At 30.3% G+C, this 18,315-nt stretch overlaps 2 protein-coding genes across 2 annotated transcripts in view; one reads left to right on the top strand and one right to left on the bottom strand.

Annotated features, from left to right (window-relative positions):
* The window catches only part of LOC144852099 (transmembrane protein 179B-like), a 58,887-nt gene that overhangs the window by 20,730 nt on the left and 19,842 nt on the right, over positions 1-18,315 (top strand). The window lies entirely within an intron of this gene.
* LOC144852313 (organic solute transporter subunit alpha-like) lies at positions 91-3,094 on the bottom strand. The gene is made up of 7 exons (XM_078710093.1): positions 3,040-3,094; positions 2,171-2,325; positions 1,771-1,844; positions 1,482-1,640; positions 1,098-1,206; positions 658-910; positions 91-371 (listed from the first exon to the last, which is right to left on the bottom strand). The coding sequence occupies exons 1-7, from the start codon at positions 3,092-3,094 to the stop codon at positions 91-93; spliced, it is 1,086 nt and encodes a 361-aa protein (XP_078566219.1).

Below are 18,315 nucleotides of genomic sequence, written 5' to 3'. Positions count from 1 at the left end.
TACTTTAAGACGCGGTACATTGGTAATATTATAGCAAGCTATATGTAGCTGCTTATTTTTAAACATGTACAGTTTCCCCGCCGTTAAGGATCATAAACATGCCTTGCTGGTCTCCTTATCTTCTGGTGAGGTTGCCTCGTCTGTCTGCTGCCCGTTAATATGACTGATGATCTTTATATCGTTGACGTCATCGGTTTTATCATTCTGGAAGCCACAGTTTGGACAAGAGTCTGGAAAGTGTTTCTGTGCGTTCAACATGTTGTTTTTCACTTGTTGAAGGCTTTCTTCATTCCCGATTCGCGTTCGGAAATACACTCGGGCCATGATGAATAAAAAGAACATCTCCGTGATAATTAGCATGTCATTTACGTCTGTGTAAATAAAAAAATTAACAGTTAGATGGTTGTATGGTTTGTCAGTCGTTCTCCTGTCTCGACAGTCATCGTTATCGACAGTCGTCGTTGGCAATCGGGTTTGTCGATAATAGCATAGCTTCCGTTCGTTTTGGCATGGTTCGGACAGTACGGTAGTTTCGGGATGACGGTACAAAGAAGACGGTAAAACGGTCACGTCCTATAAATTACAGTATATTTCGTATACAATTTAGAAACGAAAGCTCGTCATTATAGTTGTTCATGATTAATCGGATAAACTTACAATTTGCTCTTGTCTGTGACTTGAACGGTGGTGTACACGGAATGACGTCAATGAGAACCAAGAGCGCCAAGAAGATCGTCTGCCCATTTGTCAAGATCAAGGCAATCTGGATGGCTAGAAACTTGGGAGTGATTCTGAAATCCTTCAGAGGTTCCCGTGACGCCCTGAAGATCATGACGATGCCGTATATAGCGATGAACGTAGAAGAGAAGGAGATGAGTTGAATGTACAGAAACGCCTCGTCAAACGCCAACTGAAATAAAATTAATGTTAGAATAATTATCAATAAAACAATTCTCAAAACTGAATAGGCATATAGTTTATAAAGTTAGAAGTGCATTCGGTATTTGTATTTAGTTTTAGAGAGAACAGTATGTATGTAATGTAGATAAATTATCTTCATATATTTTTTTTTTATCCAAGAAGATGATACACCCTACCTTTGGTCTGTAAGACCCATTCGCCCACAAGACGGACGCAACAAACAGCGCGATAGGTCGTACAAATGCAACTTGTAACACCAACCGCTTTACCCATCGTAGGTTCTTTCTAGAAAATGAACATACAAATAGGAATACAGTAATTAGTACTCATTTTCAAAACTTTCGAGTACTAGTGTAATATGGAACGCCGTTGCTGCCTTCTTCGAGTAAGGAGTGAATAATTTCGAGTTAACGCCATCGACTTAAATTGTGAACTTTGCATAGGCGAAATTTGTCCAGTTATTGTCTTTAAAACCACGAGACTGATCGATTCATTAATAACTATCTAAACCCGATATTGATTAACTGAATAATTTATAAACATTTATAATCTATACTCACTCGTTGACATCCATCTTTGGTAGGCAGGGGCAGCAACACGTGAGAGGGGGACTTGCTAGCGGTAGCTTTTGATCTTTTAAAACCTCTATTGCGTACATCTTTCCGCCGTAAAAGTCGAAAACCAACATTAGAAATTGGAACATCGCCACTGAAAAGAAACTATGCAAAGGAAAATAACAGTAAGCAAAAGTGACATTATAGTCTGTGTAAACTCTTCAGTTTTAAAGTCCCGAACGGCGCCCCGTACTTTTGTGAGGGAAAGAGACGTTTAAAATGAGTGCGTACTTACATAGAGCCTGTAAAACTGCACAGCAAATGAGCCGCTGGAACGTACAGAGCAATTAGTGAGGTACCGGATAAAACCTAAACAAAGTTAATTGGCCATGTTAGTATTTATGTTTCAAATTTCTTGTCTAACATTTAGTCATGGGGATGCCTTATAGAGAATGCATACTTAATTACACCGAGATTTTGGTAATTATTGGATTCGAAAGTCGAACACTAATTATATCAAAGATAATTATTTAGATAAAGTGAGTAGGCCTATTGGTGATACCTAAACAATACAATGGTATAGGTATGATTTAAAATACATTATATTTACTAAACGGTGTACTGGCAGACTAATATGTTTGCCTTTTGAAAACAAATTTTAATTTACTAATTATTATTATTAATGTAAAACTTACAGGATAAATTCCCAGAATACAAAGTAGACGAACTCTGCGTCGACTACTTGCTATATTTTGATTAATATACATACTGGACTCCAAGTACAGGAACATAGTTATAAATGACATTAATGTTAAGGTTATTAATGTCCATAATGACCCTGTATCAAATTCTAAAAAAAAACATACAAATATTAATGTACACACTAAATAGCGTTAGTTAGTTATTGTCACTTTGAACTTTGTGACTTGGAATAACAATAAATGAACGGTTATTTTATAATGATCTTGATCTTGATCTTGATTGAATAATTGATAAACTCCAACTGGAGTATCACTCAATGTGTGAGTAGAGATCGAGAATATTTTTACTATATTTATAATTTGAGTAAATACGTTATCAATATCTTGCATCATCCCAGTTAGTTCTATATATAATAATTCATAACATAGATTCCATTTTTTTTCAGCAGGGTCAAATTTACGATATCCACCTCTGGGCAAATGTCTTGTCGGGTTGCCACGACAACAAAGGTCATTGCTAATGGTACGATAATTTTTGTCGAATTTCTACCATATTTTTCAATACAATGCATATTTTGTGAGTTAGTTCTCTGGACAATTTTTACCATTTCCGTTTTTAAATTTCTGTACCTACTTTCTGTATCATCTAATCAGCATTATTAAATTATCCTCCATTATGGTGTCAATATGGCATTCCATAAAACAGACAATAATATTAGGCCCATCATTATTGTAATGACTTTTTTTTTATGATATCCAATTAGGCGTATTATATTCATCTAAACATAGGCTTACTTATCTCAGGGAGTTGTACAACTCCCTGCATATCTTATCCAATCTAATCATTATGATAGTGAACGTACCTTTAAACATCTCTGAGGTAGTTGGATCTCCTCCGCTACAGTTATCATCAGCCATTTTGTTTCCTTCTTCTTTTTCAATAGTATAACTAGAATTACCGTGTCTTCTTTCTACAACCACCGACTAACTTTGTAGTTAAACTAGTCCAAGCGGATTGTTAATATAATGAAAAAATTAGCTTGTTACCAGAAACTTCCGGGTCTGCCTATACTTATGAACTAATGCTCTTGGACTACACGTGACAGTCGACAGTATATATACTTTGTGCTAATTAGTGATGTGATGTTAGGCAAGTGCTAGATTTACAAATTAAATATGAAAATAGAGAAATATAGTTGAAACCCAGTGTAAACTAATTGCATCTTCCCTACGTTTTTTAGATCTAATTTAAGATCACAAACTATATTTAATGTAAAAATAATACTATATGGTCCTATTGCGATAACTTTTTTTCGTCTTTAAACGGTTAAAATGTGAAAAATAAGTCGATTCTAATAATTATAGCGGCCCGCTATAAATCCCAAAATGCATTGCGCGCGGATTTATATTTTTGTTTTTCAGTTCAGGTATATTATGTAGTTGTTTTTTGATAACAGAGAACTATCACTTATGCCATCCTCGTATATAATTAATTTCGTACGAAAAACACATTTAATTGATTATATCATTAGGTAGAGTATCATTCTTATAATTAATTATCAGTAATATATATAATTTTTGAAATGTTAGGGATATATTTTAAAATAACTATAAATAGATATATAATTTCACAAACACGAGATGTTCTTTTCTGCCTGAAACCTAGGCCCTAGCTAGGCCTCCTCCTCCTCTGCTCTCACTTCGTTCGTTTCGCTACCTGATCCGTGCAGGCCTAGCCTAGGCCGGATATTAAGATTGCAAGCCAAAAAGGTAGATTTAGAAGCATATTTTAATGATTACCCATCATAAGTGTCACCCTTAACAGATAGTTAAGCTATGTTTGTAGGTCATAGCTTATTTTAGACAATATTTTAGCCTCCAAAAAGGGCAGATTAGTTAGGCCTAGCTAGGCCTATAGTAGGCCTAGCCTAGAGTAGCTAGGCCTAGGCCTAGGTAGGCTAGCATCTCTCTACTCTAGCTAGTAGCCTAGGTAGGCCTAGTACTACTAGGCATATAGCCTAGGCCTACTACTAGGGCTAGTCTAGCTAGGTAGGCCTAGTAGTAGTACTAGCCTAGTAGGCTACTACAGGGTAGTACTACTACTAGGCCTACTACTAGGCCTAGCTAGGGTAGGCCCACCTGGTTAGGCCCTACTAGGGAACTGGTAGGCTAGCTAGCTAGGCCTACTTACTAGCTAATAAGTAGCTAGGCTAGCCTAACTAGCTAGCTCTATGTATTCTAGTTTTTAGGGCCTAGGCCTAGACTAGTTTATTAGGCCTTAGTTTAGGCTGATTATGCCTGCCTAGGCCTAGGCCTAGTTAAATAAATAGGCATATAACCAGGCTCAGTCTAAACACTCTAGGCCTATCTATATGAGACCTGTGCTAATAATTATAGGACTAGGCCTAGGGCCTTGCTAGCTAGCCAGCAGAATGGTATAGAGAGGCATAGGCCTAGCTAGGGGTAGGCTGGGGGTCATAGACAGCCTATCTATATAAAATATTAGTGTGTAAGTTGATTTCATTGCTAATGGCAAGGTATTAGGCCTGTTTATTTTCAGGTTGAAAACAATGGATAAAGAGAGATTCAATTCTACAACAAAAGAGACAAAAGTCAAACTCAAACTGATAATTAACAATGTTTCCAGTTAATTAATGTTAATTATTTTAATAGATTGTAGTGACCCTAACTACCTTACTGTTTGTGTATGGCTGTAATATTATATTAAATGTCATCACAATTAGTAAGGTTGTGAGGCTTCACAATTTCAAACAACTCTTCTTGTGTCTCTTCTTCATGTGGATGGATTAAAAAATACTGTGAGTATTGTACAGAAGAACAAACTCTTTATATGAATATATCATCATCAATCACAATATCAAATATGATCAGTGTAGTCAAAATTTGATAACTTAGCATGCATCTTATAATATCTACATCATCAATAATTAATACTCTACATCATATTGTTGGATATGATCAGTGTAGTCATAATTTGATAACTGAGCACGCATCTTTTAATATCTACCTCATCAATAATTATTATTAATAATCTATATCTCATTGTTCGATATGATCAGTGTAGTCAGAATTTGATAACTGAGCACGCATCTTTTAATATCTACCTCATAAATAATTATTATTAATAATCTATATCACATTGTTCGATATGATCAGTGTAGTCAGAATTTGATAACTGAGCACGCATCTTTTAATATCTACCTCATCAATAATTATTATTAATAATCTATATCTCATTGTTCGATATGATCAGTGTAGTCAGAATTTGATAACTGAGCACGCATCTTTTAATATCTACCTCATAAATAATTATTATCACATTGTTCGATATGATCAGTGTAGTCAGAATTTGATAACTGAGCACGCATCTTTTAATATCTACCTCATCAATAATTATTATTAATAATCTATATCACATTGTTCGATATGATCAGTGTAGTCAGAATTTGATAACTGAGCACGCATCTTTTAATATCTTCATCATCAATAATTATTATTAATAATCTATATCACATTGTTGGATATGATCAGTGTAGTCAGAATTTGATAACTGAGCACGCATCTTTTAATATCTACCTCATCAATAATTATTATTAATAATCTATATCACATTGTTGGATATGATAGTGTAGTCAGAATTTGATAACTGAGCACACATCTTTTAATATCTACCTCATCAATAATTATTATTGATAATCTATATCACATTGCTCGATATGATCAGTGTAGTCATAATTTGATAACTGAGCACGCATCTTTTAATATCTACCTCATCAATAATTAATATTAATAATCTATATCACATTGTTGGATATGATCAGTGTAGTCAGAATTTGATAACTGAGCACGCATCTTTTAATATCTACCTCATCATTAATTAATATTAATAATCTATATCACACTGTTGGATATGATCTGTTTAGTTTTTTAATATATACCTTATCAATAATTATGATTAATAATCTATATCACATTGTTCGATATGATCAGTGTAGTCATAATTTGATAACTGAGCACGCATCTTTTAATATCTACCTCATCAATAATTAATATTAATATCATATATCACATTGTTAGATGTGATCAGTGTAGTCAGAATTTGATAACTGAGCACGCATCTTTTAATATCTACCTCATCAATAATTATTATTAATAATCTATATCACATTGTTAGATGTGATCAGTGTAGTCATAATTTGATAACTGAGCACGACTCTTTCAATATCTACCTCATCAATAATTAATATTAATAATCTATATCACATTGTTCGATATGATCAGTGTAGTCATAATTTGATAACTGAGCACACATCTTTTAATATCTACCTTATCAATAATTATTATTAATATCTTATATCATATTGTTCGATATGATCAGTGTAGTCAGAATTTGATAACTGAGCACGCATCTTTTAATATCTACCTCATCAATAATTATTATTAATAATCTATATCACATTGTTGGATATGATCAGTGTAGTCATAATTTTATAACTGAGCACCCATCTTTCAATATATATTTCATTAATAATTATTATTAATAATCTATATCACATTGTTGGATATGATCAGTGTAGTCATAATTTGATAACTGAGCAAAAATCTTTTAATATAGATACATCATCATTAATTAATATTAATAATCTCTATCATACTGTTGGATATGATCTGTTTAGTTTTTTAATATCTACCTTATCAATAACTATTAATAATATCCTATATCACAATGTTGGATATGATCAGTGTAGTCATAAATTTATAACTGAGCACCCATCTTTCAATATCTACCTCATCATTAATTAATATTAATAATCTATATCACACTGTTGGATATGATCTGTTTAGTTTTTTAATATATACCTTATCAATAATTATTTTTAATAATCTATATCACATTGTTCGATATGATCAGTGTAGTCATAATTTGATAACTGAGCACGCATCTTTTAATATCTACCTCATCAATAATTAATATTAATATCATATATCACATTGTTAGATGTGATCAGTGTAGTCAGAATTTGATAACTGAGCATGCATCTTTTAATATCTACTTCATCAATAATTATTATTAATAATCTATATCACATTGTTCGATATGATCAGTGTAGTCATAATTTGATAACTGAGCACGCATCTTTAAATATCTACCTCATCAATAATTATTATTAATATCATCACATTGTTAGATGTGATCAGTGTAGTCAGAATTTGATAACTGAGCACGCATCTTTTAATATCTACCTCATCAATAATTATTATTAATATCTTATATCACATTGTTCGATATGATCAGTGTAGTCAGAATTTGATAACTGAGCACGCATCTTTTAATATCTACCTCATCAATAATTATTATTAATAATCTATATCACATTGTTGGAACTGATCAGTGTAGTCATAATTTGATAACTGAGCACGCATCTTTTAATATCTACCTTATCAATAACTATTAATAATATCCTATATCACAATGTTGGATATGATCAGTGTAGTCATAATTTTATAACTGAGCACCCATCTTTCAATATCTATTTCATCAATAATTATTATTAATAATTTATATCACATTGTTGGATATGATCAGTGTAGTCATAATGTTATAACTGAGCACCCATCTTTCAATATCTACCTCATCATTAATTAATATTAATAATCTATATCACACTGTTGGATATGATCTGTTTATTTTTTAATATATACCTTATCAATAATTATTATTAATAATCTATGTGACATTGTTCGATATGATCAGTGTAGTCATAATTTGATAACTGAGCATGCATCTTTTAATATCTACCTCATCAATAATTAATATTAATAATCTATATCACATTGTTGGATATGATCAGTGTAGTCATAATTTGATAACTGAGCACGCATCTTTTAATATCTACCTCATCAATAATTAATATTAATAATCTATATCACATTGTTCGATATGATCAGTGTAGTCATAATTTGATAACCGAGCACGCATATTTTAATATCTACCTCATCAATAATTAATATTAATAATCTATATCACATTGTTCGATATGATCAGTGTAGTCATAATTTGATAACTGAGCATGCATCTTTTAATATCTACCTCATCAATAATTATTATTAATAATCTATATCACATTGTTGGATATGATCAGTGTAGTCATAATTTGATAACTGAGCAAAAATCTTTTAATATAGATACATCATCATTAATTAATATTAATAATCTTTATCATACTGTTGGATATGATCTGTTTAGTTTTTTAATATCTACCTTATCAATAACTATTAATAATATCCTATATCACAATGTTGGATATGATCAGTGTAGTCATAGTTTGATAACTGAGCATACATCTTTAAATATCTACCTCATCAATAATTGATATTAATAATCTATATCACACTGTTGGATATTATCAGTGTAGTCATAATTTGATAACTGAGCACGCATCTTTTAATATCTACCTCATCAATAAGTAATATTAATAATCTATATCACATTGTTCGATATGATCAGTGTAGTCATAATTTGATAACTGAGCACACATCTTTTAATATCTACCTCATCAATAATTATTATTAATAATCTATATCACATTGTTAGATGTGATCAGTGTAGTCAGAATTTGATAACTGAGCACGCATCTTTAAATATCTACCTCATCAATAATTATGATTAATATCTTATATCACATTGTTCGATATGATCAGTGTAGTCATAATTTGATAACTGAGCACGCATCTTTTGATATCTACCTCATCAATAATTATTATTAATAATCTATATCACATTGTTGGATATGATCAGTGTAGTCATAATTTGATAACCGAGCACGCATATTTTAATATCTACCTCATCAATAATAATATTAATAATCTATATCACATTGTTCGATATGATCAGTGTAGTCATAATTTGATAACTGAGCATGCATCTTTTAATATCTACCTCATCAATAATTATTATTAATAATCTATATCACATTGTTGGATATGATCAGTGTATAGTCATAATTTGATAACTGAGCAAAAATCTTTTAATATAGATACATCATCATTAATTAATATTAATAATCTTTATCATACTGTTGGATATTATCTGTTTAGTTTTTTAATATCTACCTTATCAATCAACTATTAATAATATCCTATATCACAATGTTGGATATGATCAGTGTAATCATAGTTTGATAACTTTGATATAATCAATATTAAGTGGTTTGAATGATGTTTGTGGGGTGTTTTTTTTAAGTTTGCATTAAATTTACGCAGTTTAAATGGTAAAATCTGTAAATTTATCCAAAATTGACATTTTTCACCCTAAAAAGTCAAACTTAGAGCTATTTCAATAAATTGATTTCAAAAATTGTCTTCTTTTACAGTTCTAAATGGTAAAATCTGTAAATTTATCCAAAATTAACATTTTTCACCCTAAAAAATCAAACCTAGAGCTATTTCAATAAAATTATTTCATAAATTGTCCTCTTTTATAGTTCTAGCAGTGGTATAATCAATATTAAGTGGTTTGAATGATGTTTGTGGGGTGTTTTTATTAAAGTTTGCATTAAGTTTGCACAGTTTACATGGTAAAATCTGTCAATTTATCCAAAATTGACATTTTAAAACACAAACTAGGTCAGAAGCTTGTAAAAGCCGAGACCAATGACATTTAAAACAACTCCTACCTAAAATTCCCTACTTATACAGTACAGCAGCTTTTTGATTGGCTGCAAGTTTAGTTTTCTGTTCGTTCATCAGAAATGGTACAACTAATTATTAATCAACAAGATTACTGGATTCTTTAGTATTTCTGACACATTTCCTTTTTAATTGAATTATTAATGTAATGGAAATTCGTCATAGGCCTATTATAGCAACATATCATTTCTGGAAGAGTATTAATACGGTCTGTATAGATCGATGTTAAAACACACGTCCTCATTTATCAAATTATTCATTCACTGCAAATTTATTCTGTTAAGAAGAACTGGGACCCTCAATAGAAGCCAATACATATGAAACATAAAAAGATATGGAATATTTTTATTTTTACAACGGCACACGTTCATCATAAACGATGCGTTCTTAAAAGTATAAATTTAAACAACAAACGGATACAAATCAATAGGGTGATTAGGAACAAAAGAATAACACATTTTCAAAACCCATCGACTCGATCTCTCGTATACAGTAAATTTAACAAAACCACACTGATCATATCCAACATTAAGTATTAATAATTATTATTGATTAGGTAGATATTAAAAGATGCGTTATATCAAATAAATGAATACACAGATCATATCCAACAATGTGATATATATTATTAATAATAATTATTGATGAAGTAGATATTTAAAGATGCGTGCTTAGTTATCAAATTATGACTACACTGATTATATCCAACAATGTGATAGAGATTGTTAATAATAATTATTGATGAGGTAGATATTTAAAGATGCGTGCTCAGTTATCAAATTATGACTACACTGATCATATCCAACAATGTGATATAGATTATTAATAATAATTATTGATGAGGTAGATATTAAAAGATGCGTGCTCAGTTATCAAATTCTGACTACACTGATCACATCTAACAATGTGATATATGATATTAATATTAATTATTGATGAAGTAGATATTAAAAGATGCGTGCTCAGTTATCAAATTATGACTACACTGATCATATCCAACAATGTGATATAAGATATTAATAATAATTATTGATGAGGTAGATATTAAAAGATGCGTGCTCAGTTATCAAATTCTGACTACACTGATCACATCTAACAATGTGATATATGATATTAATATTAATTATTGATGAAGTAGATATTAAAAGATGCGTGCTCAGTTATCAAATTATGACTACACTGATCATATCCAACAATGTGATATAGATTATTAATAATAATTATTGATGAGGTAGATATTTAAAGATGCGTGCTCAGTTATCAAATTATGACTACACTGATCATATCGAACAATGTGATATAGATTATTAATATTACTTATTGATGAGGTAGATATTAAAAGATGCGTGCTCAGTTATCAAATTATCACTACACTGATAATATCCAACAGTGTGATATAGATTATTAATATTAATTATTGATGAGGTAGATATTAAAAGATGCGTGTTCAGTTATCAAATTCTGACTACACTGATCATATCGAACAATGTGATATAGATTATTAATAATAATTATTGATGATGTAGATATTGAAAGATGCGTGCTCAGTTATCAAATTCAGACTACACTGATCATATATTGCAATGTGATATAGATTATTAATAATAATTATTGATGAGGTAGATATTAAAAGATGCGTGCTCAGTTATCAAATTCTGACTACACTGATCATATCGAACAATGTGATATAGATTATTAATAATAATTATTGATGAGGTAGATATTAAAAGATGCGTGCTCAGTTATCAAATTCTGACTACACTGATCATATCGAACAATGAGATATAGATTATTAATAATAATTATTGATGAGGTAGATATTAAAAGATGCGTGCTCAGTTATCAAATTATGACTACACTGATCATATCCAACAATGTGATATAGATTGTTAATAATAATTATTGATGAGGTAGATATTAAAAGATGCGTGCTCAGTTATCAAATTATGACTACACTGATCATATCCAACAATGTGATATATGATATCAATGCTAATTATTGATGAGGTAGATATTAAAAGATGCGTGCTCAGTTATCAAATTCTGACTACACTGATCATATCCAACAATGTGATATAGATTATTAATATTAATTATTGATGAGGTAGATATTAAAAGATGCGTGCTCAGTTATCAAATTCTGACTACACCGATCATATCCAACAATGTGATATAGATTATTAATAATAATTATTGATGAGGTAGATATTAAAAGATGCGTGCTCAGTTATCAAATTCTGACTACACTGATCACATCTAACAATGTGATATATGATATTAATATTAATTATTGATGAAGTAGATATTAAAAGATGCGTGCTCAGTTATCAAATTCTGACTACACTGATCATATCCAACAATGTGATATAGATTATTAATAATAATTATTGATGATGTAGATATTAAAAGATGCGTGCTCAGTTATCAAATTCTGACTACACTGATCATATCGAACAATGTGATATAGATTATTAATAATAATTATTGATGAGGTAGATATTAAAAAATGCGTGCTCAGTTATCAAATTCTGACTACACTGATCATATCGAACAATGTGATATAGATTACTAATAATAATTATTGATGAGGTAGATATTAAAAGATGCGTGCTCAGTTATCAAATTCTGACTACACTGATCATATCGAACAATGAGATATAGATTATTAATAATAATTATTGATGAGGTAGATATTAAAAGATGCGTGCTCAGTTATCAAATTATGACTACACTGATCATATCAAACAATGTGATATAGATTATTAATAATAATTATTGATGAGGTAGATATTAAAAGATGCGTGCTCAGTTATCAAATTATGACTACACTGATCATATCCAACAATGTGATATATGATATCAATGCTAATTATTGATGAGGTAGATATTAAAAGATGCGTGCTCAGTTATCAAATTCTGACTACACTGATCATATCGAACAATGTGATATAGATTATTAATAATAATTATTGATGAGGTAGATATTAAAAAATGCGTGCTCAGTTATCAAATTCTGACTACACTGATCATATCGAACAATGTGATATAGATTACTAATAATAATTATTGATGATGTAGATATTAAAAGATGCGTGCTCAGTTATCAAATTCTGACTACACTGATCATATCGAACAATGTGATATAGATTATTAATAATAATTATTGATGAGGTAGATATTAAAAGATGCGTGCTCAGTTATCAAATTCTGACCACACTGATCGTATCCAACAATGTGATATAGATTATCAATAATAATTATTGATGAGGTAGATATTAAAAGATGCGTGCTCAGTTATCAAATTCTGACTACACTGATCATATCCAACAATGGGATATAGATTATTAATAATAATTATTGATGAGGTAGATATTAAAAGATGCGTGCTCAGTTATCAAATTCTGACTACACTGATCATATCCAACAATGTGATATAGATTATTAATAATAAATATTGATGATGTAGATATTAAAAGATGCGTGCTCAGTTATCAAATTCTGACTACACTGATCATATCGAACAATGTGATATAGATTATTAATAATAATTATTGATGAGGTAGATATTAAAAGATGCGTGCTCAGTTATCAAATTCTGACTACACTGATTATATCGAACAATGTGATATAGATTATTAATAATAATTATTGATGAGGTAGATATTAAAAGATGCGTGCTCAGTTATCAAATTCTGACTACACTGATCATATCGAACAATGAGATATAGATTATTAATAATAATTATTGATGAGGTAGATATTAAAAGATGCGTGCTCAGTTATCAAATTATGACTACACTGATCATATCCAACAATGTGATATAGATTATTAATAATAATTATTGATGAGGTAGATATTAAAAGATACGTGCTCAGTTATCAAATTATGACTACACTGATCATATCCAACAATGTGATATATGATATCAATGCTAATTATTGATGAGGTAGATATTAAAAGATGCGTGCTCAGTTATCAAATTCTGACTACACTGATCATATCCAAAAATGTGATATAGATTATTAATATTAACTAGATTTAATTCGTCACTATGACGAATTATAGGTTATATGCATTGATTAAAATAAAGATAATTGATTTGTAAAAGATATATTGATTGATTGATTTTCTCAGAATCTTTAATTATTTATAATATATGCTAGGATCTTGCTAACGCAAATACAATAGCCGGTATCGCAATCCGATCAAAGATCCCTCTGCGTATAATGTCATAAACCACATTTGTTACATAATAATAAAGACATAAGTTTCTTTTTATCTAGATTTCATTATAAATCATGTGTATAATTTATACACTAAGAAATAAAATTGAACAAACAATACAAATAATAAAAAAAAATCTTATTTCGTTTCGTTACCCAAGGTGAGGCTCGATCTCGGTACCTTGAATGCTATAGACACGAGCACAGACCACCGAGCCATAGACAACTTACTAAAACATGTAGAAAGATTCCTCCGTGTATTTACTATTCAGTAGCCACTTTGGTGCAGATAGATTATTACATACCGCAATGAATTATAATTTATTACTATGATGACATCTTTAAAAAATTTTTTAAATGATGCACTGTCAAACTATATACTTTTAACTTTAATATATGAAATTCTTAAGAAAGAAAGTTAATGTTAAGTTTGTTATTTCGGCCTAAGAAAATGTCAAAATTTGTTTGATTGTCGAAATTAATTTTTTTTAATTCAATATGCAATTAATGATGACTTAATCAACTTTTGTTCTCTTAATTTGATAATAAATCATACATATGATACATACACTTCAAGAAAATGAAATAAAAAATAGGTGTTCCCCAGCATTCTGACGATATATATTAATTTTAAAATTTAGCATATTTTCACTATTTTGTTAACTTATACGTGCGTAGCCTGTCACTTTTGATGTGCTTGTATAACGCATTTTCGAGTTGAAAAGTGAATCAAATATGATGATATTATTAAAGAAAGGTTGTAAAACAGAAATCGGGCAAAAAGAGTGCGCACTAACGTTTAACGCGCAGTGTGCGTGCAAAATTCTGCGCACTCGTGGCAATTTTTTAAACGCTTAAAATTGCCTGAAACGTACTCTAATTTCATCGAAAATAAATTTTGACAATTTTAAAACTTTTAAGCGCGCGTACGCATGCGTTATATGCGCTACGCACATAATTTTATTGCCATATGATGAAATATGACCTGAAATTTATGAGTACCAAATTTTGTTTAAAAGTGATTCGTGCTTGTGAAGATATGATTACAAACGTGATTTCATTAAATCGCGCGTAGACCGCGTAATTTATGATTGCGCACCGTGAAAACATGACCACATCGATTCCTGGCCATAAGGAATATACTCTGAAAAATTGACTTAGCTAGATGAAACTGATGCCAAGATAATTCACGGACAAAATAGTGCTAAGGAAAGAATAAATAAATAAATAAATAAATAAATAAATAAAGATCCTGACAGAATCAAGAGGTTATATGCATATCATGCATATAACCTAATTATTGATGAGGTAGATATTAAAAGATGCGTGCTCAGTTATCAAATTCTGACTACACTGATCATATCGAACAATGTGATATAGATTATTAATAATAATTATTGATGATGTAGATATTAAAAGATACGTGCTCAGTTATCAAATTCTGACTACACTGATCATATCGAACAATGTGATATAGATTATTAATATTAATTATTGATGAGGTAGATATTAAAAGATGCGTGCTCAGTTATCAAATTATGACTACACTGATCATATCGAACAATGTGATATAGATTATTAATAATAATTATTGATGAGGTAGATATTAAAAGATGCGTGCTCAGTTATCAAATTCTGACTACACTGATCGTATCCAACAATCATATAGATTATCAATAATAATTATTGATGAGGTAGATATTAAAAGATGCGTGCTCAGTTATCAAATTCTGACTACACTGATCATATCCAACAATGTGATATAGATTATTAATAATAATTATTGATGATGTAGATATTAAAAGATGCGTGCTCAGTTATCAAATTCTGACTACACTGATCATATCGAACAATGTGATATAGATTATTAATAATAATTATTGATGAGGTAGATATTAAAAGATGCGTGCTCAGTTATCAAATTCTGACTACACTGATCATATCGAACAATGTGATATAGATTATTAATAATAATTATTGATGAGGTAGATATTAAAAGATGCGTGCTCAGTTATCAAATTCTGACTACACTGATCATATCGAACAATGAGATATAGATTATTAATAATAATTATTGATGAGGTAGATATTAAAGATGCGTGCTCAGTTATCAAATTATGACAACACTGATCATATCCAACAGTGTGATATAGATTATTAATAATATGATGAGGTAGATATTAAAAGATGCGTGCTCAGTTATCAAATTATGAATACACTGATCATATCCAACAATGTGATATATGATATCAATGCTAATTATTGATGAGGTAGATATTAAAAGATGCGTGCTCAGTTATCAAATTCTGACTACACTGATCATAATACTGTACACATAGTCCTATGCAATTAGACATTGATTTAGTAGTACTACATATCATTTGTTATATTAAGAATGTTGTTTCAGTGTTATTAAAATACTTATCGAATTTTTTTTTAAATAAAAATATTAGTTTTGGTACCTATAAATTTATATATTATAAAAATATGCTAGATGTTATAATAATGTGATCTTTATTACAACTAAGAAACAATTATATACGAGGATGATACACACTGATAGCTCTCAGTTATCAAAAAACGACTACACAATATAGCTCTTCAGTTCACCTGTAATTCGCCCACTTTTCGATCGATCGTGAGGCCAAAACAAATGGAAGACTCCTAACTTTTCAGCGAAAATACCGGGTTTTCCCCAATTTGTATCAACGGAGTCTGGCAAAAATAGAAAGACAATTAATGCAGCAACTATACAACGTCAGGCTAGGTATATAGCTAGCGTACGATGTTCGTACGTTACCGATGTTTAACAGCTAGGCCTACAAAACTAAGCCTACCTAGGCTAGGCCTAAGACCGTCCACGAGAGGTCGATCGCCGCGAGCTACTTAGGTAGTGCATTGTTTCTCACTTTTTATCATAATTTACCATAAAACGTACATTTAAGACAAGGAATGACATGGTTTAATGTTTTTAAAGTAATATATATGTATTATTTTCCAAAAAACGTCCAAATTTTTTTTTTTTTTTTTATTTTCAACAATAACCTTGAGGGTAAATTTTACTGTAATAAGGGTATGAACTATACAAGAAAAAAACAAAATAATCATTTATTTAACTTCGATAGAACAAAGAATATTATGGGACACGTTAATTGAAATTCTCATACTAGTTATGGTTGAAAATGCTACAAAATGTCACCTATATGTAGATGTCATGAATACATTTTAAATGCGTTATTCGTCTGTAACTCGCATTACAGTACATACGCGAATTAGTGCTTTTGTTGAAATCACGTCGTTATTTTTATTATTTATTATAGAAATTATGATAATTATTTTTGCTCAGAAAAGTAGAAATTTTATGTAATTTAGGAAATGTATAGACTTTATGATACTATGAGTGTGAGAATGAAATGTTCAGGTCATATACATTTCGCATGGAAATGCTCAATTGGCAGGGAACACTATGTACATGGCATATATTATACTCCGGATTGTCAAAAACTTCACTCTATGACAAGCCATTACCGAGATATGATAAGACCAGGTCAAAGGTCAAACTGCCAGAAACTGTAGTAGCGGCCATTTTTTGACAACATTTTCTGTTAGAGCAAATAGGAATGTATATATTGTGAACTATTTGACACCAAAATCGATACTCTACGACAAGCGGTTACAAAGTTATAGACCAATTTAAAATGGCAGCCATTTTGGACGCCATCTTGGATTTCTCGGAGAGCACAAGGAGGATTTTTCAGGACTTTTAGTATAATGTTCCAATCATAGTTCTCGACCTTTCCTGAAAAAATTAGCTTGTTACCAAAAATTTCCGGGTCTGCCTATACTTATGAACTAATGCTCTTGGACTACACGTGACAGTCGACAGTATATATACTTTGTGCTAATTAGTGATGTGATGTTAGGCAAGTGCTAGATTTACAAATTAAATATGAAAATAGAAAAATATAGTTGAAACCCAGTGTAAACTAATTGCATCTTCCCTACGTTTTTTAGATCTAATTTAAGATCACAAACTATATTTAATGTAAAAATAATACTATATGGTCCTATTGCGATAACTTTTTTTCGTCTTTAAACGGTTAAAATGTGAAAAATAAGTCGATTCTAATAATTATAGCGGCCCGCTATAAATCCCAAAATGCATTGCGCGCGGATTTATATTTTTGTTTTTCAGTTCACCTGTA

This window comes from Antedon bifida, chromosome 9, assembly GCF_963402885.1.
Source record: "Antedon bifida chromosome 9, ecAntBifi1.1, whole genome shotgun sequence".
NCBI classification, from domain to species: domain Eukaryota; kingdom Metazoa; phylum Echinodermata; class Crinoidea; order Comatulida; family Antedonidae; genus Antedon; species Antedon bifida.
This window is presented reverse-complemented; position numbering and strand designations above follow the sequence as displayed.